The sequence below is a fragment of the Dipodomys merriami genome, unplaced genomic scaffold (genome assembly GCF_024711535.1).
Source record: "Dipodomys merriami isolate MVZ:Mamm:240054 unplaced genomic scaffold, mDipMer1.0.p SCAF_38, whole genome shotgun sequence".
Classification (NCBI taxonomy): Eukaryota; Metazoa; Chordata; class Mammalia; order Rodentia; family Heteromyidae; genus Dipodomys; species Dipodomys merriami.
In genome coordinates, this window is record NW_027205381.1 from 8108099 (window position 1) to 8134161 (window position 26063).

Here is a 26063-nt window from a genome sequence, read left to right on the forward strand (position 1 = left end):
CCTCCCCCCCCCCCTTTTCTTTGCCAGTCCTGGGGCTTGAACTCTAGGCTAGGGTACTGACCTTGAGCTTCTTTTGCTCCAGGCTAGCGCTCTACCATTTGAGCCACAACACCACTTCCAGCTTTATCTCAGTAGTTTATTGGAGATAAGAGTCTCACAGTGTTTCCTGGTTGGGAAACACTGGTTTTAAATTGTGATCCTTAGATCTCAGTTCTCCTGAGTAGCTAGGATAACGGGCGTGAGCAACTAGAGCCCAGCCCAGATGCCATTTTAAAAGAATACATTCCAGATTGCCAGACTCTAAATTCCTGAGGTTTAAACTGGTTTTTATTTATACAAAGTTAGATCTGACATAGGAGAGTTGAGTAAAATGCTATTTGTGTCTCTGAGGAACAAGTCTGATATACACTGTACATTTACACAGTTTGTCACAGGTGTATAAAATTTATCAAGAATGTTTAAAACTTTAAAACAAAATGTATTCACTACCTGACTTAGGTAACTGTAACCCCTCTGTATATCACCTTTACAATAACAATTAAAACAACAACAACAACAACAAAGAATGTTTAAAACAATATGTCTTTAACAAATGTGAAAGAAGAGATGGAATCTGTTCTTGGCAAGTTTACATTCTGGTGGAGAGTGCATTTATAACACACAGAGGGGCAATGTGATGTCAGCTTGCATCTCAATAGCTATGTGCCTACTGTGTATCCAGCTAGCCCTGGTGTACATTTTAATTGCAGGACTTCAGCCTGTAAAAGCTGGTTATACAGACTATGTACATATTACTGATGATGTGGGGTGTGTCTTCAAAGAGCACAAGGCACTGTGTTTGACAGTACCGTGTTAGTTAATGGTGCTTGAGAAGGCACAAGGTCAGGGCAGCCTGACTGGTACAAAGAAGGTGGCAAGCCACTTCCAGTGCCCTGAAGAAACAATAAGATTGCAAACAAAGTGATCAGGATCTAGGAAAAAGTAAGGTTGTATAGAAAGGACTGAAGCCAGGGTGTTGGGTGGTTGGTTGGTACTTGCATTTAGTGGTGAAATGTGAGGCAATTTTTCATCTTTAAACTTCCTCTTTCATCTTCTAATGCACTCAAAGCTTTATGTGAGAAGACTATAAAATACTTTATTAAATACCATAATCACAGTATTACATGAATAATTAAGAAATTACATTACTACATTATTGAGCAAGGTAATCTCTCAGAATTTCCACCTTCCAGGGAACACAGTGTTTGGCAGAGGGATGTCCTGGGCTCCTGGGCTGGTTGCTGCAGGATTTCTATTCCTGGGTATTGTGGGTTTCTGCTCTGTCCATCTCGGTGGTGGACACCCGGTTTCTGAGGGCTGCGGAGGCCGGGGGCTGCAGGAAATGTCCATGCGGCAGCTGGTCTTTCCTGCTGGCTGTGAGTTCACGGGTGGCTGTCATTGCTGTTGTTCTGTTGCTCGGCTCTCCAGGGAGGTGGCCTTTCCTTCCCAGGCTTCCCCTGTCCCTGCCTGACCCTCAGGTGCTCCGGCCGCCCTCACTCTCTGGACATCTGGCCAGGCTCGGTGACAGCGCAGGGACCGGACAGACCCACAAACGCCCGGTTCTGTGCGCACTGTGCCAGGCCAGCTGCGCTGCTGTCCCCGGCGGCTGGCGGGCAGCTGGCAGGGGAGGAAGCGGCCGAGGCGGTGGACCAAGGTCACCAAGGTAGGGGAGCTGTGATGGGTGTGGGTCCGGGCCATATCCCCTCCAGCCGTTCTTGATGCCAGGCACTACTGCCTCGCGGGTAAGGGACCGCGTCGGGCACCAACCGTGCGGCAGACTCTGCCCGGTCCGCGCCATGGGCACCTGTCAGTGCTGGACCTCCCGCGGGAAGCCGGCCTGGGTAGCGTGCGCTGCAGAGGAACGGGGCAGGGCGCTCTGCAGTTAGACAGAGGCCGGACAAACTCAGACGCAAAGGTCGTTGGCTGCTCCTTGTGATGAGAAGAGGCGACGTGCAGCTGGCCGCACAGAGAGGCGCTTTTTTTTTTTTTTTTTTAAACCGGAGATTGAATCCAAAGCTTATCACAAGCTCTTCCCCAAATGATTCCAAAAGGTTTCCATGTTCAGCTTCCTCAGTTGCATGCTACCTATTTTGATAGCACTCATCCCCTCTCAACAGATATTTCAAAATTCTTTACTTTCTATTTTCCATTTTTTCTTCCTCCTCCCTCATCGCCTCCTAAGTAGTCCCTTAGTTAGATTCATGTTCTGTGTCTGTCTATCTATCTATGTATCTATGTATCTATGTATCTATGTATCTATGTATCTATGTATCTATCTATCTATCTATCTATCTATCTATCTATCTATCTATCTATCTATCTATCTATCTATGTGTCTGTCTATCTATCTATGTATCTATGTATCTATGTATCTATCTATCTTAGTTTAATAAGTGTCAACAGTTAGTTGATGGTAGATACATGGTTTTCTTTGTGGTTCTTCTTGTAGTTCCATTGGTCTTCTTCAGGTCTGGTTTTATGCCAGTACCAAACTGTCTTTGTTACTATGGCTCTAGTATAATTTGAAGTCTGGTATTGTGATAGCTCCAGAGGAGTTCTTTCATTTAGAGTTACTTTTGCTATTCTAGGCCTTTTAAGCCTCCAAATGTATTTCCTTAATTTTGTGAGGAAAGTTATTGGTTAATGATTTTTGATAAGTATTGTATTGAGTCTGTAAGTGGTTTGGGCAGTATATTTTCACAATATTAGTGCTACCAATCCATTAACATAAGTCTCTCCATTTTCTGATGTCTTCATTTCTTTTTTCAGTATTTGTAGTTTTTATTGTAGGGGTCTTTTACTTCCTTGGTTAACTTAATACCTAAGTATTTGATTGTTTTGGGGGCTATTGTGAATGGAATTGTTTTCTTAATTGCTTTGGAGCCTGTTCATTGTGTATATAGAACAGCTACCAATTTTTGAGTATTGTTTGTATCCTGCTACTTTCTACAGGTATTCATCAGTTCTAATGCTTTTGGGTGGAGTCTGTTAAGTACAGGATCATATTATCAGCAAACAGATAATTTAATTTCTTCTTTCACTATTTGAATTCCTTCGGTTTCTGTCTCCTGCCTTATTGTTCTGGCTGGGAATTAGAATGAATAAGAGGGACTGGGCAGGTGGCTCAGTGGTAGAGTGCTTGCTTTGAATGTTTGCTTTAAGTGCTTGCTTTGATTCTTCAGCACCACATAAGCAGAAAAGGCCAGAAGTGGTGCTATGGCTCAAGTTGTAGAGTGCTAGCCTTGAGCTGAGAATTGAGGGACAGCGCCCAGGCCCAGAGTTCAGGCCTCACGACTGACAAAAAAAAAAAAAAGAAGGGTGAGAGTGGACATCCTTGTCTCATTGCTGACTTCAGTGGAAATGATTTCAGTTTTCTGTTTAATATATTGTTGGCTATAGGTTTCTCATAAATAGTTTTTTTTTTAAGTTCAAGCACATCTTTTCTATTCTTTTTTTAACTTTTTTTTTTTGGGGGGTCCGGTCGTGGGGCCTGAACTCTGGGCCTGGGCGCTGTCCCTCAGCTCTTCAGCTCAAGGCTAGCGCTCTACCACTTGAGCCACAGCGCCACTTCCGGCTTTTTTCTTTTTGTTTATGTGGTGCTGAGGAATCGAACCCAGGGCCTCATGCATGCAAGGCAAGCACTCTACCACTGAGCCACCTTCCCAGCCCCACATCTTTTCTATTCTTAACATCTTCAGAGCATTTTTAATAAAGGGATATTGAGTTTTGTCAAAGGCCATTTCTACATCTGTTCAAATGATTGTGTGATTTTGTTTTTAGTCTTGTTTATGTTCAGTGTCTTGACAGGATTAGTTGCTGCCATTCTAGCAACTTCTCTCTGAGCTATTGGTGGTCCAGAGAGAAGTAAAGCTCTGCCTCCCCCCCACACCCCCAAGCTGGCGATGTGGTGTGTCTAACACTGGTTCTGAAGGCACATTCCCTTTTCAAAGGACTTCAACACAGAAGGTGTCCTTACTTGCCATCAGAGATTAATGTACCTGTTTGTCTTATCCCAGGAGCCTGGCCAGGGAACTGTTGTGGCTGGGAAGGCCAAAGATCTGAGCTTCCCTGCTCTTCCCTGCATTTGCACGGTCTAATCCTAAATGAACCTTAGCCCCAGAGTAGCTGTCTGACTAACTTATGGACTCATGCTCAGCCAACCTTAGGGTTTCACCCCTTTGATCTCCAGTAGAAACACCTGGGCCAGATTCACAGAGGACAGTGTAGTGAGAAGAGCTGTCAGGGCGAATTCATGGGGATGTCTCTGCAGCTTGGGAGGGCACCTGGCTTTCCCCCCTAGACTTGGCCCTGATCTCAGAAGGGCAGCAACTCATTCTCCATTCCCATGCCCTGTGGGGCAGCAGCAGCAGCAGGAGGAGGAGGAGGAGGAGGAGGAGGAGGAGGAGGAGGAGGAGGAGGAGGAGGAGGAGGAGGAGGAGGGAGGGGAGGAGGAGGAGGAGGAGGAGGAGGAGGAGGTGGAGGTGGTAGGGCATCCATCCTGGGCTCCTAGGGGGTGCTCACCTCCCTTCAGCCCCAAAGGCAGGGAGCTCTTAACACCTGGAGCTACTGTACTTCCACATCTTGTTGGCCAGCCCTTATGCCACTTTGTGTTCCTCACTTTGGGTCTCAACCTTAGCCATGTCAGAACCCATTTATCCTCTTGGAGTCACAGCATGTGTGTGCTTGGAGACTTTCTCTCTGGGTGATGGACTTTCCCTATTCCTGTCCTGAACAACTGCCCATTTCTTTGTTTCCCTTTAGAGCCATGGTAATGCTTCCTGCTGCCTGTTTCCAACCCTTGACTGAGAGCCTGTGACCCTCTTCAGGGAGAAGCAGCTACATAGGTTACCAGTAAACAGGCTGCTTCCCTTTGTCAGATAACTAGGTGTAGGGCTCTCACTCCATGGGCCTACCCCTGATGCCAAACACCAATTCACCTGTTCTCTGGGCAAGGGAACAGCAATTCTTCTTGGAACCCTTTCCCTGGCTGCTGTAACTCCTCCCAATCCCCACATCCCTCCTTACCCCCTGCCCTGCTTAGCCCAATTCTGCTTCCCCAGACACACACCTCACCTCCCCAAGGAACAAAGCCCTTGGAAGGGTCTTGGCTGGCTCAGTATCCTAGGGACCCCATGGAGGCCTCTCACCACACCAAACCTTCCACATCCACGTCAGACACCAGCCCTCTCCTCTGAGCTCCAGATTCATGCCCTCTCTGCCCGCCCTGCACCCCTGCTGCCCACTGTCCTCTCTGGTAAGTGCAGCAGGCTTCCTGCTGCAATGCCTACATACAACATCACCCCCACCCACCCACCCTTGCACTCACCACGCTCCCACCATCACCCCACCCAAGTTGCACTTGTCAGGCTTGCACCTGTCACGCCCCACACCCACCCCGCCCACACAGGATACTTCCATCTCCAACTCCTCAGGAATTTCTGTGGGATACAAATAGAGCCTGCATCTGATCCTTCTTATCAATCTTCTACTCCTGGGGCTCCGCCTAGCTCTTCCTGATGTGCATAGCTGACCTTTGTCAGGCCACCCCTGCATCTACTCTGCTCCTTCACATGTTGCTATGTGTTTCTCACTAATATTAAGTTGATTAATATTTAATTTTTAATAATAGATATTTACTTTTTAATAATAAAGTCAATTAATTTTATATTAATATTTTATCTCTGTCTTTACTACTCATCTACCCATTTTAACATATATTTTTTGTTAACATTCTTCCCATCTCCAGTCCTCAGATCCACCCAGACCTGGCTCCTCACTGCCTTAGAGTTCCCAGATTATAGCTGGCCATTCCCATTCTCCACCCATACCTATCTGTGCACGCAGAGTACCTGACCCACTGACCCCAGAGCAACCACCTGAATAGGGGCAGATGCCATATTGCTCCCTCTCCTAGGGGAGATATGGCCCCTCTATTAAGCCTTATGATAATCTTTCTCCTGTGCCTGCCTGCCTCTGTGTAGTCCCCTGGGATGGCAGGGATGGATCCTAACATTTTTATTATTATTATCTTCAAATAAATAGCTTTACAATGGTTTTTCAATTTACATGTTCATTTGTGTGTATATACATCTTTTTTTTTTTTTTTTGGTCATGGGGCTTGATCTCTGGGCCTGGGTGCTGTCCCTCAGCTCTTCAGCTCAAGGTTAATGCTCTAGCGCCTGAGCCACTTCCTGTTTCCTGACTTTCTTTCCCCGAGCTAGCTTTGAACCGAGATCCTCAGATTTCAGCTTCCTGAGTAGCTAAGATTACAGATATGAGCCACTGGCGCCCAGCTGTGTGCATCTTAATCAGAGTCATCTCTTCCTCTGTTTTCCTTCTCTTACTTACACTTTCCCCACCAGTCTTGTCCAGTTTCTCTTTTCCTATTTCAGGTAGATATATTGGGTATTATGACTGTATTCACCCACCATTCATCTTTCTTTTTGTCTGCCCCTCCCATGAACAAGCCCCACAGTCAGGACATGTTTCAGCATCTTGATTTTCATTTTGTCAAACTGTTTATTAATTGTTCAAAGGGATTTCACCATGGGGTCTCACCCTTGTATATATTGTAGTTTTGCTAGATTGAGTGCATATACATGCATATGGCCCTGTATATGCTTATATATATGTTTATATTTTAGATCTAACATCTACATGTGAGAGAAAACACATCCTCTTTATCTCTCTGAGGCTGACTTCCGCTTAACATAATTTTGCCAGATCCATTCATTTCTCTGAAAATGACATAATTTCATTCTTCCTGATGGATGATACATTTCATTGTATGTATACAAATATCTGTACATATGATATGCATACATACATATGTATATATATCTATCACACTTTCACATATAGATATATTTCTTTTTCATTGGTTTCTGGCACATTTATATTCATTTCTTTCTTTATTGGTATCTGTGATGTTTATATAACTTGGCTTTTGTGAATAGTGCTCAAATGGGTGTGCAGGTGCCTTTAATTATAAAGACTGGCAGTCTTTCAGATAAATGCCTAAGAGTAGAATTGCTGAATCATAAAGATCTATTTTCAATATTTTGACAAATCTCCATACTAACTCCATAGTGGTTGCACTAGCTTATATTTCCTCCAACAGTGTATTAGAGTTCATTTCTCCACAGCCTCAGCAGCTTTTGCTGTGTTCATATTCTTTTTTACATTTATTATTTCAAATAGTTACATAAAAAGCTTACAATTTAACATGGCTATTCATGTATACCATGAATCTTGTCTGTCAGTCTTCTTGTTGTTCCTATTTTTTTTTTTTTTTTTTGCCAGTCCTGGGGCTTGAACTTGGGCCTGGACACTGTCACTGAGCCTCTTTTGCTCTATCACTTGAGCCATAGCACCACTTCTGGCTTTTTCTGTGTACTGAGGACTCAAACCCAGGGTTTCATGCATGCTAGGCAAGTACTATGCCACTAAGCCACATTCCCAGACCCACTTGAAGATGGCCATTCTGACTGGGGTGAGATGGAATCTCAATGTTGCTTTGGTTTGCTTTTCCTTTATGGCAACTGATGCTGGACATTTCTTCTGTTTAGCTCTGTAGCTGATTTGTTAATTGGGTCCTTGATTCTTTAGTGATTTAGTTCTGTAAGCTCTCTGTATAATATGGTTATTAGTTCCTTTTTGGCTGTATAACTGGCCAAGCTTCCTCCCCTTTCACAGGCTGGCTCTTGAGTTTGGTGACTACATCCTTCACAGAATTTCATTTCATGCATTTCAAAGAGAGCTGTGAACACCACCAGTACCATTCCACCTAAATTCACCACTGTGCACACCATTGACCAGAGCTTAAAATTATTTTGCTTTCTTTCTTTTAAGGAAGAAATAGCCACATCTTAATCATACATTTCATGAGTTTGGATAAACATGTCCACATTTTTGTGGTCCATGCCCCTTTAAGACATAAACATCACAGGAAATTCCCTGAATTCACCTCCCTAGTCAATTCCTGTCCCTCACCCCACCTCGAGTGGCCACTGTTCTGATGGTTTTCTACCATGGACAAGTATTTTTTTTTATATTAATGGACCATATGCCTGAGTGCTATGACTGTCTTTCTTAGACCTCTTCCACCCTGCAGTGGGTAAGCGTGGAATCCAAGTGGGTATGGTCCTGGTCCTTATAGGTCTTGTCTTGTTTCCCCCGCTCACTCTTACCTGTTTTCCAGACACAGTGCCCTCTTTCTGACTCCTTGGGAGTCTGGTCCACATCTTCCTGCGTCTGCCTTTCCTCTCAATCCCATGTGACATAAGGACTGCTGAGTGAGCAGCTGAATGAGTTGGTGAATGGATGGATGACCACCTATCTGCTGGGAAACTACCACTCTTTGCAGCAAGTCCAGCCCCCTGGTGCATTGTGGGTGGCTGCTTGGTGGCATGTTGGAGACTCTGCATTTGCAGCTGCCACCCGGCTCCAAGGCTGCCGCAGCTCCAGGGTGGAGTGTGCAGGCTGAGTGAGTAAATAGCAATTTGACCACGGCCAGGTCCATGTGTGCCCTGAAATCAAAGGAAGGGAGGCTTCTGGGCAGGAAGGGGGTCTTGGAGGGGGCAGCGGGGACCTCTGGTGATCGACCTTCCAGTCCTCATCCTCTTTGGCTCCTAGCTCTCAATATTTGATTTCTGAGGCCACCCAGTAATGGGTTTCTGTTGGACAACCTCCTCAGGTCTGTCCTTGGCTGGCAATCATGGAATGAGTTTCTCCCTATACACTTGAGTGAATGGAGAAATCTCCCATATTCTGTGTTTAACGAACCATCAAATTATAGTTCAACAGAATTGGCCAAGGCACTTGCCAAAAGAAACAACTGAAAATGGCATGCATTTCAAGACATCAGCTACTGGGGGACAGGTGCCTTTCCCCAGCATATATCTGCAGATGGACTGCATATTTACTCCTAACGGTTACCCCAGTGTTCTGAATCCCACTGACAGTTTATTTGTGGGTTGCTGCTGTGCTCAGTCATTTCTAGATAGTGTTCATGGGTTGCCAAGAGTAAAGGTGATATGAATTCCATATCAGGCTGCCAGGCCTGACCTCACACAGGGACACACAAGTGCTGCCAGTGAGGCGCATGCTCCGCTGCTCAGCGGGAGCGTGGGGTGCTTGAAGGCAGATGAGGGTGTTTTGTTAATTATTAATGTATTTTAATTCAGAATAGATTCCCCAAACGGTCTTGAATCCGTAGAAGGCCTTAAATGCCTCTTATCGTCAGTGGTCCCGAGTGTTATCCGTACAGGAGGCCCTGCCTCTCCATTGGGTCAGGTCATTGCTGCGGTAGGGGCTGGCCACACACCAACGCGCCTTCACAGTGCGCAGAAAGCGGCTCTCTCCGAGGAGGCTACCTCCACACGTCGGCCTCCCGCGGGGCGGAACTGCTCCGACCCGGGTCCCCAGCGCCGCAGAGGCGCAGCGGCGATGCTCAGCGGTGTCCCTCCGGAGCTAGAAGCAGTGCCCTGTCCTGCGGGGGTGCAGCGGGACCCGGGGAGGTGGTCTTCGTGTCACCTGCCGCGACCCCGATGGCGTGCCAGTAGGAGCCGGGCGGGGCGGAGGCCCCGGCTCCTGTGTATTACAATTTCATTCCCTTTAAAAGGAAAACTATGCCCGGAATCCGGGAGGGTGAGGACGCGACCCGCGCCCGCCCCTGGGCTCGCCGGTGTCCCCAGGGCGGGCGCTGACGGGGCAGCGGTGGTCACCCCCTCCGTCCCCAGCGCCCCCTCTCCACCGACACCCCACGCGGGGCCCCTTCCGCCCCGCAGCCCGCGGCGGGCGGAGCCGCCCTCGCCTTTTCTGGGTGGCAGCCCAGGCGGCGGCGACGGGCCGAGCGCGGAGGAGCCTGCGCCCGGGCTCGCGCCACCATGACGGGAAGGTAACAGCCCCACGCGCGGGGCGCGGGGCGCGGGGGGGCAGGGCCGGACGCCGGGACCCCTGCTCGGCCCGGCGCTGGCTGCGCGGCCTCCGGGCGGGGCGGGGCGCGCGTGGGGTCCGCGTCGGCGCGGGGGACCTGGGGCGCGGGGAGTTTCCCCGCCGGCGTCAGCAACAGGTGGAGGCCCGCGCACCCCTCCAGACTCCCGGCGTGACAGGCACGTGCCCAAGGCCCACGCCAGTCAAGCGACCCAGCACTGACACCTGGCCGTGGGCCCGCGCCACCCTCCACGACCCTCTGTGCTCTTCTCCCCCTCCTGTGTGAGCTGAGGGCAAACAGGACGCAGGGAGGACAGGAGGTCCGGGGGCCAGGGAGGGGCGGGACGTGGGCCTGACAGGGGCTCCGGGCGCCTGGCACCGGTTCACAGGGGTAACCTGGGGGGGCTGGTCATGCGTCTGTCAGCGAGCTTTCGGGAACCTTGCTGGGCTTGAGCACGTGACTCACAGCTGGTGGGGGGGGGGCGCTCTCTGGGGACCAAGGCCCCTTTTAGTCACTCTGGCGAGTTTGTTTTTCACTAGGCCTTGAATTGGGCTCCAGGGCGGAAGACAAGAGCCTGGGGCTTGCAGTCCTTGCTGGGAAAAGGCCCTGGAGCTGGGGAAGGTTCTGGAGTGCAGGCCGGTGGCCTCAAGCCCACAGAAGCACAGAGCAGTTCCCCGTCCACATGGCCACCGCCTCCATCTCCCCTGAAGCTGTGGCCCTTTCTGCTTCTATCTCCCAGCTTGGCCCTAACCGGTCTCCCTGGAGAGATGGACCAGGCCTGTCAGGGGAGGGCGTCCTGTCTACTCTCACACTCCACACAAGGCTCCCTGCCAGCTGTCTGGTTCCTTTCGGCTAGGGTTTGAGGACAAGAAAGCTACAGAGAGGGTTGTGGTGGGGCTGTGAGCAATCACTTCTAGAACTGTCCTAATGAAGGCAACTCAACTGCGTCCTCAGCAAAGAGGGAGGGTGACCTTTCTGCTCACCCCACCAGCCTAGGAGAAGGCCAGGCAGGAGCGGTTGGAGCTGGGGCCAAGGGGAAATGCTGGTCATCAAACCACACAACGATGACAGATGTCATTCTTGTCAAAGTAATGCTGCTCATCTCCCGAGGAGGAAGATCCCAGAAACCCAAGAGATCACAGAATCATAAAAGGGGGAAAGAAAACGGCGTGAGATCCTCTCTAGGGATGCGGTGGTGGCTTTCTTCTGTTCTCTCAGCATTTCCCTGCAGCTATAGACAGTCCCTGAGCCTCAGTCGACACTGTCCTGTGAAGTCTGCTTCCTGCCTGTCACAGGGGCAGATCGGATGCCAGTGTTGACTTCTCTCCCCCTCCACACCCAGGGCTCCAGGCCCATCAGCTCTGAGGGACAGGCACTTGACCATTTGTGGGATACACAAGACCTTTCATTTCCTAGGCTGTGATACTCCTCCACTGTCCACAAGACACTGGGCGCTTCCTCATGTCTAGGTCCTGGGACCATGCCCTTGTGCTACATAGATCCAGGCAGATGGTTGGAAACATCTTTTCTCCTCACATACCTTCAGGCTTCTCCTTGCCCCCTTGGCAAGTGCAGGTGGAGGGACTGGGGGAATTCACCAAAATGGCCTGGAGAGGCATTTGAAGAAACTGTCCTTTGCAACTAGTATCCATGGGTGCTGTGCAGAGAAAGGGCTGTGAGGGGATGGGGAAGATGGATAGAAGGCCAGCAAGCAGAGGCCCTTTTTGTGTGTCTGAGTTGGTAGAGCAGGGGAGACAGAAGCAGGGCCTCTGCCAGAGGCCCTCTGTTCGAGACTTGACCACTGGCTGTGGGACCTAGCTGGCTGTGGGGCAGGCAGCAAGGGGTGGAGTGTGGGAAGAGGTGGTCAGAGGTACAGTGTTGGAGGAGAGGGAGCACTGAATGGGGGCATGAGATATCTGAAGAGCCGGGTATGGATAGGGGGAGCTGTCACAACTAGTCATTACCAGTCTCCAAAGTAGAGACCGAGGACTACCTGCCAGGGATGCAGCCAAATGAAGCTCTTCTCCAAATAGAGCTCAAAGAGCGTGAGCTCAGGGGTGTGGCCTGCTGAAAATGGCATCCCCTACCATAGGACTATTATACCCAGAGGTCACCATATATGCCAGTGTGTACACTGAGGTCCAAGCTTGGCACAGGGCAGTGTGGGCTGCTCGATCCCTCCACTCACGTCTTCTAGTCTTGACCATTCTCCTCCGGGTGAAGTCTTGGTGGCTGGAGTCAGCTGTGATGTGCTACATGTGAAGCCAGAGTCCTTGAGACAGCACATGGACTCTGATACAGTAAGGGGCTTAAGCAAAGTGTGAAGTGGGTGACAAATGACATGCTTTGTGGGGATGTCACAGAGATGAGCCTCAAACCCAATACAGAACCAGGTGGTCAATATCCACAGCTCCTCACCTTACTCACTGTTCCTCTAGTTGGCCCTGACAAGCCATTCCTGCACAAAGGAGGGTGTGGCTTTTGGTTTATGTCAACTTGTGGTGTGAATACCTCCACTGCTGCTTAGTTCAACTTGATGTTTAAAAAGTCTGAAAAATTAACACTAATTCTTGGGAATCACTACAAAATGGTTAGGTGTTTGCATGCCTCCCTAGCAACCTTTCTTTTCTTTGATCTTACCTCTTATACTGGTCACTTATAAAGAACAGAGGTGGATGTGGCCCATGGTTCTGGAGAGTGGAAGGTCACAATACAAGGTGCAACTGGTACGGGCAACATGTGGTGAGATCAAGCAAGTGTCTGTAGTTTTGGCCTTTCTTCTTCATTTGCTTTTGGAAATACTAGAAATTGAGCACGGGACTCTGTGCTTGCTCTACCTCTTGAGGCATGCCCTCAGCTTGCTCTCTTCTTTTTTATAACAACTCTAATGCCATGATGGGAACCCTCCCTTCATGACTTCATGGGTTCCTGAAAGTTCCAGCTCCAATACTATCAAGTATGAATTTGGGGATTGTGTTTCTAACACATGAATTTTTGTGGAGCACATTGAGATTATAGGTACATCTTTTTTCTTTTTTCCTTTCCAGTCCCAGGGCTTGAACTCAACGCCTGGACTCTGTCCCTGAGCTTCTTTTGCTCAGCGATAGTCCTCTACCACTTTGACACTTTGACCACAACTCCACTTCTGGCTTGTTTTGGATAGTTTATTGATGATAAGTCTCATGAACTTTCCTGACTGGTCTAGCTTCAAACCACAATTCTCAGATCTCACCCTTCTGAGTAGCTAGGATTACAGGTGTGAGCTATTAATACATGGCTTCTGAGTATTTTTTATGAATGGAGCCATTCATTATGCATGGCTCCTTTCATTTAGCCTTTCAAGGTTTAATAATGTAGTATGAATCAATACTTCATACCTTTTATTTCACAAAATAATATTTCCATTGTATGGATGTATCTTCTTTTGTTTACCCATTTGTTTATGGTGATATTTGAGTTGTTTCTACTTGTTTTTAGTGGACAATGCTGCTACAAATATTCTTACCAAGTTTTTATGCAAACATTTTTCTCATTTTCTTTTTTGCATAATTCTGTCTGTCTGTCTGTCTTTCTGTCTGTATTGGTACAGAGCTTAACACAGAGCCTCTTGCTCTTGTTTGGCTTTTTTGTATACAGCTGATGTTCTACCACTTGAGCCGCATCTCCAGTTCAGGCTTTTTTTCTGGTTAATTGGAGATAAAAGTCTCATAGATTTGTCTGCCTGGACTGTTTTGAGTGATGATCCTTAGATTTTAGTTTCCTGAATAGCTAGGATAAAAGGTATGAGCCATCAATACTCAGCTCTCATTTCTCAATAGTATACCTAGGACTGAAATTTCTGGGTCATATAGTAATTATGTTTAACTGAGAAATTGTCAAGCTGTTTTCCATGTATTTGTACAATTTTGAGTGTGTATGTGTGTCTGTGTGTATAATTTCTATATCAGGAATGCATGTTGGTTAACATCTGTATTATCATTTGTCATCTAGTTTAGTCAGTGTGAACTGGTGTCACATTGTGGTTTTGATTTTCATTTGCCTTATGAAATATGTGTGTTTTGGCTACTTATATTTTTTTTGAGAAATGTCCATTTAAATCCTTTGCTCACATTTAAATTGGATTTTTTTTGAATTGTAAGAATTCTTTGTATATTTGTATCAATCTAATGAGAGAGATTCATCAAAGGATAATACACATACATTCATATATACTTTTTTTTTTTTGGTCAGTACTAGGGTTTGAACTAAGGTCTTCTCACTTGCTTGGCAGGCAACCTACCACTTGACCCAGGCCTCTATTCCTTTTCACTTTAGTTACTATTCAAGTAGGGTCTTCAGGTTTTTTTTTGTTGTGGATGGAGTGTACTGAAATTCTCTTATTATAGGTGTGAGCCACTATATCGAGCAGAATAATGATATTTACTTGGGAAGAGCCATAGTAAACTGGGCATATTCTAAGAGGTTGGGGCAAGGGAAAGTTTTAAAAGATAAAAACCAAACAGAATTACATCACACAGTTTTAAAACAATAGATTTTGGATATTAAAGTCATTTGGTCCTTGGCTTTTCTTTGGGGGACATTGTTAAATTAATAGTTCAGGTTTTTACTTGTTACTAATCTCTTTAGATTTTCTGTTTCTTCTGGTGTTAGTTTTGGGGTAATTTTTTTTGTTGTGGTTGTTATTTTGTTGACATCTAACTGGTTGTAATGTTTGGTTCTGTTCCCTGCTTACAGGGCCTACAGCTGTTATATTTTATAGCAGCCATGGAGTTAGGAAATAGATAGGGCCTAAGAAAGTTAGACCACAAAACTCACTCTTCTTATCAAGATTTACCTGTCAGGAAAACAGAAATGACCAAATGTTTCCAGGATTACTACGAACCTTTGGTTAATTTTCTGGGTTCTGGACATACAGAATCAAATTGTGTTTGCAAGTGTTTTCCACCACTTTTATGGAGGGTTACACTTCTAGAGGTCCTTGCTCTGTCATTTTCAGCTGATGATGTAGCTGCATCCTGTAGAGCCCAAGTGACAGCTGGGGAGTCCCATGTGGACCCATCCAGCTCCTGCTGCAGATCCTGCAACAGAATGATTGGCGAGTCTATGCAGTGACTGTGCAGGGATTGGCTTAGTCAGACTCGGGGTACAGGGGAGTCTGGGCCCTTCTTCGGTTTCTTTTACAGTAAATATTTGTCAAATAGATTAGTACTTAGTAACCTTGTACTTAAACTTCACCTACATATTACACTATACAAAATATTTGTGGCCATAGATTTGGTGTTAGATCTTTGCTACTGTAAGAAGCTTTCAAAATAATCAACTTGAAAAGCGGAAACATTTCTTTTGCCTTCTGGTTTCAGACGTTCGCGTATGTGAGTGTTTGATGCTGCAGTTTTGGGTCAGTTGATTCAGGCCTGCATGCAGAAAGTAAAAGAGGAAGACCCACTTGTCCCTCCCATTAGGGTTCACCTCTCAGAGTTCCCATCACCTCCTAACAGTGACTTGTACTGGGTCCAAAGCCATTAATACCTGACATTCCAGATCCACACTGTATAGCTTTCTCTATGAAAGGTCTATATGTGGCCCCAGAGACCCTACGGGTCCCTCTGTAATGAAAATGGTGGCTTACTTGAGAATTCTAGGTTCTAGTGTTGAGGAGTTTTGCATGGGGGAAGAGTGGGCAAACTAGGGGTGGAAAGAGGGGCACAAGCCCCAGGCATTGACTTGAAGCTGCCTGAGCTTGTATCAGGCCTCAACTATCCACATCAGAGTGAATGGATACATGTACTTTTTGGCTTTTTCAGGCTCTGCTTCTGTATGCCCTTTAGTCCCTGGGAATACCTTCAGAAAATATTTGTTGAATCGATCAGTGTTTGAGTAACTTTGTAATTGAACTGCATTTACGAATTAGATTCTGACCAATACAGTGTGTTAATGAATACTGCCCTGTCTGGATTGGCTGGATTTCCTTGCTCTGTGGACATGGCCTGTCCGTGATGACAACGGGTGACCCATGGGTGGCCCGCCACACTTCCCTCTTGCTCTAGTCTAGGGCCATTGGCTGTGTGGGTCCATGCCTCTTTCTTTGGAAATTGCTTTTTGTGCTTTCTGACCTTACTGGTAAGGTTTTCAGGGAAAAGGAACCAGAGCTAAAGATTTCCAGGCGTGCTCAGAATCTCCAGTTTTCTTCGGACTATAATGACTGACTGTAGTAGCCACAGCTCCAATGCTGACCTTGGGTATTTGCACTTGGAAGGCAAGTCGCTCTGGAATTTTCTACAGGTAAAAACTCTCGGTTCTCTCCTGCAAACTGAGCACGGCCTCTTCTCTAAGTGTTGACAGTGTGGACTTCGTTTGGGACACTTGGCTTTTTGTGAGCAGATCCCAGGGAACAGAAGCTGCTTGGTCTTTGTGTCCTAAGGTGATGGTTATGGCCTAAAGCTCTCAGGGAGGGGGTGAGATAGAATGTGGTCACACAATAGCTCTCTCCTCAGCTTTCCTCATTCCCTCCTCCCCCCCTTACTTCCTTCTTTGTCTTCTTTGTTTTTGTGTTGGTCCTGGGACTTGAACTCAGGGCTTGGACGTTGTTCCTAAGCTTCTTTGCTCAAGGCTGGTGCTCTACCATTTATGGCTTTTTTTGCTGGCTAATTGGAGATAAGAGTCTCACAAACTTCTTCTTCTTTGGGTCCTGAACTCTGGTCCTGGGCACTGTCCCTCAGCTCTTCAGCTCAAGGCTAGCGCTCTACTACTTGAGCCATAGTGCCACTTCCGGTTTTCTGGTAGTTTATTGGAGAGAAAGTCTCACGGGCTTTTCTGCCTGGGCTGGCTTTGAACCGTGATCCTCAGATCTCAGCCTCCTGACTAGGTAGGATTGAGGACAGACATGAGCCACCTGCACCCGGCCTCACAAAGCTCTTTGCCCTGGCTGGCTTCAATAGTGATCCTCAGATCTCAGCCTTCTGAGTAGCTAGGATTACAGGGTGAGCCACCGGTGCCTGGCCCTTGTCAGCTTCTTTGACTGTTTCCAGGATTCCCAGCTTGGCCCAGGCTCGTGCTGCCCACGTGCACGGCAAGTCCCGGGGCTCCGATGTCCTGGTGCTGCAGGGGGTGGCGCTCTGTCAGCCTGCCGGGCACCTGGCGCGCCGCACCTCGCGCCTCGGCGCCCAGGGCTTCCCAGCCCAGCCCCCTTCCCGCCCGACCGGCCCTGCCAGCCTCGGCTCAGCAAGCGGCCCCCGCCGGCCGGCCGAACAATATCCTTTCTATTCGGAGCTGACCCGCTGCCCTTTGGGCTCCTGAGCCCCTGTCCCGCGCGCGGGGGTGGGGTGTGGCGCGCCCCGTGGCCCGGGGCCTCGTGGCAAAGGGCCGCGCTCCCTGACTGTCCCTTCCGTCGGCCCAGCAGCCTGCGCCCGCCAGGCCCATGGCGGCCCGGCTGGGCGCCCTGGCCGCGTCGGGGCTGTACCGGAGGCGCCAGCGCCGGCCGAGCCCGCCGCCGCCGCCAGCCTGGTCCGGGTAGGTGGCGGCTGGGTCCCGGGGCGGGGTCGCCAGGGACAATGGCCGGAATCCGCGCCGTGGACAGCGGCTGGCCTGCCGCACAGGGCCGGGCAGGGCCGCGCTGGCGAGGAGGCCGCGATGCCCCTTAACGGAGCTGCTTTGCTCCCCTCGGAGGCCGGTGCCCCCGTCCCTCGGCGGGCACCCAGACCAGGTGTCCTAGGCCACCCGCATCCTTTGGGCTCTCGTTCCCGCCCCCTTACAAAGGAGCGAGCTGGGCTAACGCTCCAAGACATCAACACTCAACTGAAAAATGGCAATTGCTATTTGGATGCAGGTGGACTGACTTTAAAGCGTGGGCCGTCGCATTCTGGGAGAAGGGTCTGTGTAGGCAGCCTCCTTCGGGGCTGGGAGGTGGGGAGCGTGGGGTTCTGGGTGTTCCTCCAGGGGTCTCAGAGGTGGTTAGCCTGAGATGCAGAAGGTACCCACGGTACCTGGATGGGAGCATCGAGAGAGGGAGGCACCGGCTCCTGGGTGTGCTACGGGCACCTGGGTGGAAATACCCAGCAAAAAGCTGGGGGGTTGTGGAAACAGCCCAGTTGCCCTACACTAGATGAGTGGATCCAAACAATGCAGTACTAATACACAATGGAATTTTACCCAGCCTTTAGAAAGAACATTATGTCACTTGCAGGGAAGTGGACGGACCTAGAACAAATCATGTTAAGTGAGGTAAGCCAAGCTCAGAGAGACAAATGGCACATGTTTTCTCTCATGTGCAGAAGCTAGATCTAAGATACTGGGACACAATAAATTATACAGGTCTCTAGGCATTCCAACACAGTGAGACCAAAGGAGGATACACTTAGGAGAGGAACAGAAAGACACAATGCCTATGTGCATCATACAAAAGATTATTTATTGAAATGAACTCCAGGAAATGAAATCGAGTTTTTTTCCCCTTTGTTGCTGTTTTTGTTTTCATTTCCCTTTGTCTTGTTTGTTCATTTATCTGTCTTTGGGAGGGAAAAGGGCACAGAAATGGAGGGACAAGGGGTGAACGACAGCAATGGTACTCACCGGACATGATGTTGAAATGAACTATACAACATATGGGTGGGAATGGGAGGGAAAAACTGGGAGAGAGGGAAGGGGTGACAATGTCCGAAAAGAAATGTACTCGTTATCTGACTTATGTGTCTGTAACCCCTCTATATATCATCTATTTTTAAAATTTTATTGTGAAGGTGCTGTACAGTGGGGTTAGAGTTACTTGAGTAAGGCAATGAGTGCATTTCTTGTCAGGCGTTGAGTAAGGCAATGAGTACATTTCTTTTTTTAATTTTTTTAAATTTATTTTTTATTGTGAAAAAACTGTACAGAGGGGAATGAGAACATTTCTTGTCAGCCGTTGTTCCCCCTCCCTGTTCTCCCATTATCACTTTTCTCCCCTCCCCCTCCTTGAAGTTGTAAAGTTCATTTCTAATATACTGTCTTGTGGGTATCATAGTTGCAATGGGTCATCCTGTGTCCTTGTTTCAGCATTTTGTATAATAACAATAATTTAAAATATGTAATTTAAGCTGGGAAGTTGGCTCAGTGGTAGAGCGCTTGCCTTGCATGCCTGAGGCCCTGGGTTCGATTCCTCAGCACCACATAAGCAAAAAGAAAAAAAATCATTTAAAAAATATGTAATTTAAGCATAATTTAAAAATACAATGCACTTGGTTCCCCAGGGAAAAGAGAGTAGTGGGAGCAGAGCATGTGGGGTCACAGGTGCTTTCTAAGGAAGCTCAGGAGGAAGTGGAGGAAAGTTGAGAGAAGGGCTGGCCACCCAGGGAAGAACCAGGGAGCCCCAGTCACAGGTGTGGAGGGTGGGTGGGCTGTAGGACTGAGGGAGAAAGGGCAGGTCATGGCTAATACCACCCAGTGGAGATATAGCCTATTCTATGTGGCATGTTCCAGAAAGGCCTTGGCAGGAGACATGGTAGGACGTATTCCTCAAAGATGTCTTCAGCTGAGAGCAGAAGCAGAGGGAAGGAATAGAATGGGCACTGGGAAATACAGTCTCAGCCACCTGAATGAGCACCTACTGAGTGGTGGGTCATTCCTATGGGTCCATTACAGGCTAGGCTTGGGAGAGTCTATGGCTTGAATAAGGAAGCAGAGGCTCAGGAGATGGACTAGCTCATCAGAGGTTGGCCTGGTTGGTCATCTTCACTGGTGGGCCCTGGATGTTCCTCTGTGGGTAACTGTGGTTTGAACCATAGTACTAGGTATGAGGGTGGCCAGGGCACATATGGCCCATGTAACACAACATGGCCAAAGTGTGGACCCAGTCATGAAAATCAGGTCTTGGGAAGGCACCATGTACACCATTCAGCTTCATTTTTCCTTGAACTTCTAGTTCATATCATTTGACAGTTGTCTAATGTCAATGTGACATTTTAAAATGTGTGTGTGTGTGTGTGTGTGTGTGTGTGTGTGTGTGTGTGTGTGTGTGTGCTGGTATTAGGGCTTAAACTTTTGAGCTCTCACTTGGCTCTTTTGCTCAACATTAGTGCTCTACCACTTGAGCCACACCTCTACTTCCAGCTTTTTGCTGATTAATTAGAGGTGAGAGTCTCATGGACTTTTCTGCTTGGGTTGGCTTTGAACAGCAAAATCAGCCTCCTGAGTAGCTAGGGTTACAAGCTGAATCATTACAAGCTTGATTACAAGCCTGATTACAAACTGTGATCCTAGCTACTCAGAAGCCTGAGATTTGAGGATCATGGTTCTAAGCCAGCCTGGGGAAGGAAAGTCTGTGAGACTCTTGCCTCCAATTGATCACAGAAAAAGCTGAAAGTGGTGCTGTGGCTCAAGTAGTAGAGCACTAGCTTTGAGCAAAGGGAGCTCAGGGACAGCACCTAGGGCCAGAGTTCAAGCCCCAGGACTGGCAAACAAACAAAATATACTTGATAAAAGGAAACCGAGCTGCTAGAACAAAGAGGTCTGGTTAAGGCTTCAAAAAAGCTGTCATTTCAGCAGGTCTCCGACTGAATATTTGTTTTCTCTTCCCTCCTTCCTTCCTTCCTTCCTTCCTTTCTTTCCTTCCTTCCTTCTTTCCTTCTTTCGCCAGTCCTGGGGACTGAACTCTGGGCCTGGGCACTGTCCCCGAGCTTCTTTGGCTTAATGCTAGCATTCTATCACAGCGTCACTTCCAGCTTTTTCTATTTATGTGGTGCTGAGGAATCGAACCCAGGACTTCATGCATGCTAGGCAAACACTCTACCACTAAACCACATTCTCAGCCTGGAATGTTCATTTTCTAGTGGGGCTAGCCTTCTGTCAATTCCTGTTTGCTGTGTGATCCTGACTGTTGAGTGCCCCAGGGTGAGTTTGGGGAGCACTGGACAGTGGGGGGCAGGAGCTGCTGTATGCGGAAGCTCCCACTGGCCCCCACTGCCCCGCTGCAGAGATGTCTTCTCTGTTCCTGCACCTGGAATCTTGCCAGGAGCAGCAGGCACCCATGAAGACAGAAGGAAAGCCAGCTCCTGTATGCATGCTGTGCTTACCTTGTTTGACTCTTTCACGGTCTTCTTTTTTTTTTTTTAATTTAATTTAATTTTATTTGTGAACATACTGTACAGAGGAGTTACAATTACATGGGCAGGATAATGTGTACATTTCTTACCAAGCATTGCAGCCTCCTCCTGTGTTTACCCTTCTTTCACGGTCTTCTGAGACAGCTGTTGGTGGCCCATTTCACAGAGAAGAAAGCTGAGGTTCAGAAAACACTTGGTTCCAAGTGCCATCTCAAGGAGGGGATCCTAAGCCAGGAGATTGCAGCCTGTTTTGCTTGGCTGAAAGACTAGCTCACCATGACATGGCTAGGCCTCTGATGGCTAATCTCTGATATCTAGCCTACCTTTTCCTAGGCCCCGTCACTTGCTTTTGGTCTTGTGGGTGTAGGGGGTAGGCTGGAGTGCCGGGAGATGTGGAATGGCCTTGTCTGTGTGAAATGTTGGGAGCTAGGGAGACAGTGGGAGGGAGAACCTAAATCCCTCAGCAGCCCCTACCCTCTCTGCTTCAATGTCTTTGGAGTGATCTCCCTTCACAGGGACTTGGCAAAGAGATTCCCGCTCATCCCACCCCTGAGGGCTGTATACACTGTCACTCATGTGCATCTGGCAACCATTTGGCTTGTGCTGGCTGTTCAGATGAAGAGGGCTGGTGGGTGCTGGGAGGACACTGGAAATGGAGAGAGAGGGGAGGATACTGCAGGTTTTCTGGGATGCTCTGGGCTCTCAGCTGTGAGCTGTGCTGTGCCTGGGTGTGTGTGGGGGGGGGTTGGGGAACTGGGGTTTCCTGGCAGATAGCTGGGCAGACTTTGTGCTCTTGGCTGTTGGGCGGAATGTGCGAAGGAGGACATGGAATTTCCATGTCTTTGACCTGCTGCCCTCTTACAGGGAGCACAGCCCTTCCTGCTCCAGCCCTTCCTGCTCTGGTGGCTGCCAGGGATTCTGGAAGGCTCCCGGAGTTTCTGGAACTCAGCAGCTCCCTTTCTGCAGCAGACTGCCTGCCTGGCCTTACGCTCTCTGCTTACATTGAGGCTTTGTGCTTCACCTCAGCACCCCGGCCCCACTCTGGTGTCCCTTTTCACTGAAGAAGAAATGAGGCCCAGAGAGGCTGCAGCTTCTTCCAGGTCCAGCAGCTATCAGAACAGGAGTGGATAGATGAACAGGAGCTCAGCCTGCCTGGCTGCCTGGCTGTTTTCTCCCTGCTGGGCAAGGCCTTGGCTCTGTTGGGCCTCAGCATCCATCTGGAAGAATTGTTTGCTGGAAGAGTACAATGTTCTGTGTTTCCCAGCAAGGTGCCTTGGGGGTGCCACTATGGAGCTTCTCATGGAGCTGTTGTTGGGATTCTACTCCCTGAAACTTGCTCCAGGGAAGGCAGGTGGGAGAGGAGGCTAGGGATTCTGGAAGGAAGCCAGGAGACCACAGTCATGGGCACACCTGCCCACGCCAGGCATACCGAGCATGGGAAGCAGAGCTTTGGAGCAGGGACCCAGGGACCCAGCCTGGGAATGAGGAGCATCCAGCTGGTGAGGGAGCCAGCCCCTCTGTTTAGGGGCCAGCTGCTGAGGACCACTTACAGGCACATGAAAGGTACCAGAAGCAGCGGGCATGGCCAGGATGCTGTTGGGTTCTGGTGGGAACACACAGTACATTCAAGTAGAGCTGAGGGGCAGCAAGGTGAGGAGAGCCAGAGAAGAGGACACAGCTGTGCAGTAGCTGTGAGTGTAGGAAGTATTGAATGAGCTCACTCGGAGGCCAAAGGGTGAGGGGGCCTATGGTGTCTGCTCCCAAGATCAGCACCTGGGGCAGAAGTTTAGTGAGTGCAGGAAAACTTGGGAGCCAGCTGGAAGACAGGCTATGCTGAGCATTATCTTGATGAGGGTCCAGAGGTTTGGGTGTATGTGTGGTCTGAGAGGCTAGGAGTGGACATGGATCCTGTTTGGCTTCATTTCTGGAGCAGAGTGGACATGGATCCTGTTTGGCTTCATTTCTGGAGCAGAGTGGACATGGATCCTGTTTGGCTTCATTTCTGGATCTTTGGAATAGAGTATTCCAGGCCTACAATCACAGGGTTCTCTGTTGATTTTTGACCTCTCTAGAGCACAAGGTCACGTGTTGGAATGTCTTCCCTGCCATACTGCTGTGCATCTTAGGAGAGATGGCTCACAGCATTCTTTGGGGATGGGACCAGGCCACTTTTGTGGGGGCTCGGAGTGGACAGCCCTCCATCCTCACTGGCCTGCCTGGCCCACTGTGGACATAAGCAGGGAGTCGGGGAGACTGAGAAATGGCTCACTGGGTGCAGACTCTCTCTCTCTTTTTTTTTTTTTTTGCCGGTTGTGGGGCCTGAACTCTGGGCCTGGGCACTGTCCCTCAGCTCTTCAGCTCAAGGCTAGCGCTCTACCACTTGAGTCACAGGGCCACTTCCGGCTTTTTCTGCTTATGTGGTGCTGAGGAATCGAACCCAGGGCCTCATGCATTGCAAGGCAAGCTCTCGACCACTGAGCCACCTTCCCAGCCCTGGACTCTCTCTTTTATCTTGGCTCTTCCAGGTTCCTGCTCCTGTCCCTGTTCCCTTGTTCCTCAGTTCTGAACATCCATGTGGGCAGTATCCTGGGATGAGTTCACACAGTTTTGGAGTAGTTGAGAAAGGAACCACTGAACAGTAGACGATCTGAGTCCACATCTGGACTCTGTCACTTACTGTGTGAGTTTGGGTGAATGCTGAACATTTCTGAGTCTTCGGACCATCACTGGAGGGCTTTAATAGCAACAGTAGCTACAGGGTAATCTCAGTATTGAAGTCAGTGAGGATGCAGCCTGTACCTGAGTGATGATTTAGACCTGAGACCCTGGTCTGCTGGGTATGGGGCAATAGGAGGCACAGGAAGAAGCTGAGCTAGGTGAGCAAATGCAGTCATTATACTCACTGTAATAATAATGATGATGGTGATATGTAAAAATGGAGCCACTTAACTTGAAGGTAAGGGGTGGGAGGGGGAAAATGGGAGAGAATGTGGGAAGGTGTAACATGTTATCAAGAAGCATTGTACTCATAACCTGATTTATGGAATTGTAACATCTTTGTGCAACTACTTAATAATAAAATAAAAACTATTAAATACAGGGGGAAAAAAGGAAAGCCGAGCACCGGTGGCTCATGCCCGTAATCCTAGCTACTCAGGAGGCTGAGATCTGAAGGTCGAGGTTTAAAGCCAGCCCAAGCAAGAAAGTCCATGAGACTCTTATCTCCAATAAACCACTCAGAAAACCGGAAGTGGCTCTGGGGCTCAAGTAGTAGAGCACTTGCCTTGAGCTGAAAAGCTGAGGGACGGTGCCCAGGCCCAGAGTTCAAGCCCCACAACCAACAAACAAACAAAAAAACAAACAAAAAAGGTAGCTGAGCTGGGTTGACACCACTAGATGTCCCAGCACCATGTAGAATGAGCAGCCGGGGAACTGGGCCAATGACTTTTGGCCATCTCCATGCCCGTGTGTGGGTCCTATACATGTCCTGGTGTGTCCCCATCTCGCTAGTCTGTGACTGAAGCCCATCTGCAGCCAGGAGCATGTGCCCAGGAGGGAAGGGCTGGCTGGACTGTGTGGGACCTGGGAGCCTCATTCAGGCTCTGACTGCCCCCGCCAGGCAGTGTGTGCCTCTGTGCCCAAGAACTGGGGGGAGGGGAGGTTAGAGAATGGCACAAACATTGAAAGCTTTTGTTTGTTTTTTGTCAGTTATAGGGCTTGAACTCAGGACCTGGGCACTGTCCCTGGGCTCTTCTTGCTCAAGGCTCATCGTGCTCTACCACTTTGAGCCACAGAGCTACTTCTGATTTTTGAGTGACAATTTGGAGATTAGAGTCTCACAGGGGTTTTTCTGCCCTGGCTGGCTTCAAACAGCAATCCTCAGATCTCAGCCTCCTGAGTAGCTAGGATTCCAAGACACCAGCAGGCTTGGAAGCTTTTGATTGGAAGTCCAGTCTAGGTTTTGGGCAGCACTCATTTCCCAAGCCTGTATCCCCTTCTCAGTAAGTAGAGCTACATGGTGCCCTTGTATGTGGCCACAGGGACCATCCCTCAGCCCTACCCCATGCACAGCAGCTCTGCTGAGAACCCAAGAAGATGGCTTGGAGAGAACTTTGTGTAAGCCACTGAGCCCCACAGTGCCCAGGCTGGTGCTGGGGTAGAGCAAATGGTTTTCTTTATCTTGTGAAGTGTTTTAACCTTTGAGGAGGGATGTGTCTGCAGGCACAGCCCTCTGTACTGTCTCCATCCGGGTGACCTGGTATTGACCTTTTTCTTCTCCCCAGCAACATGTCTGATGCCCTGGCCAATGCCGTGTGTCAGCGCTGCCAGGCCCACTTTGCCCCTGCGGAGCGCATAGTCAACAGCAACGGGGAGCTGTACCACGAGCACTGCTTTGTGTGTGCCCAGTGCTTCCGGCCCTTCCCGGAGGGGCTCTTCTATGAGGTGAGGATGCTGGGTAGGGGAAGTGGGCACTGGAACCCTTAGCTTCCTCCTGGGGGTCTGGGTCTGCCTGATGACAGGGCTGGGCCTTGACTTCACGGATCCCTGCTTGCCACACCTGTTGGTGCCCAGCCCTCACTCATGACTTGTGAACCTAGTGCGTTACCCTCCTCCTGCCTCCCCGAGTCAGAGGCTGCACAGCCCTTGGGAGAAGGAAGGCCTTGCCCTCATGGTACTTTTCTTTCTATTTGGATCAGATTGTAAATGCAGTGACTAACTGGTCCATCAGACAGACAGAGGCTTTGCTATGCTAATATGGAATCTCAGAGTGAGAGATCAGGGAAGGAACATTTGAGGATGCCTGAATGGAGGGGAGTCACACACATGTCTGTAAGGAGAGCACACAGTGGGGGTGCAGCATGTGTAAAGGCTCTGTGGTGGGATCTTACTGGGTGCTGGGGAGCAGCAGGAGGCTGGGGAGATGGAAGCAGAGTGAACGAGAGGGAGAGTAGCTGCAGGCAGAGGTGAGGAGGTGGCTCTCCTTTGATCCTCTGAGAGAGTGGAGCCACCCAGCA

General features: G+C 49.0%; 1 protein-coding gene across 3 annotated transcripts in view; it reads left to right on the top strand.

The window, feature by feature from the left end:
• The first annotated feature begins 1622 nt into the window (after positions 1-1622).
• Positions 1623-26063, top strand: part of Lims2 (LIM zinc finger domain containing 2) — a 37965-nt gene continuing 13524 nt past the window's right edge. The window contains exons 1-2 of one of the 3 annotated variants that reach the window (XM_069989494.1): positions 1623-1702; positions 25332-25491. In XM_069989494.1, the coding sequence (XP_069845595.1) occupies positions 25336-25491 (156 nt within the window). In that variant the 5' untranslated portion in view covers positions 1623-1702; positions 25332-25335. Of the gene's footprint in view, positions 1703-9695; positions 9938-16017; positions 16256-25331; positions 25492-26063 lie in introns of those variants that run through there. The other 2 variants (XM_069989493.1, XM_069989492.1) reach the window with 2 other exon arrangements.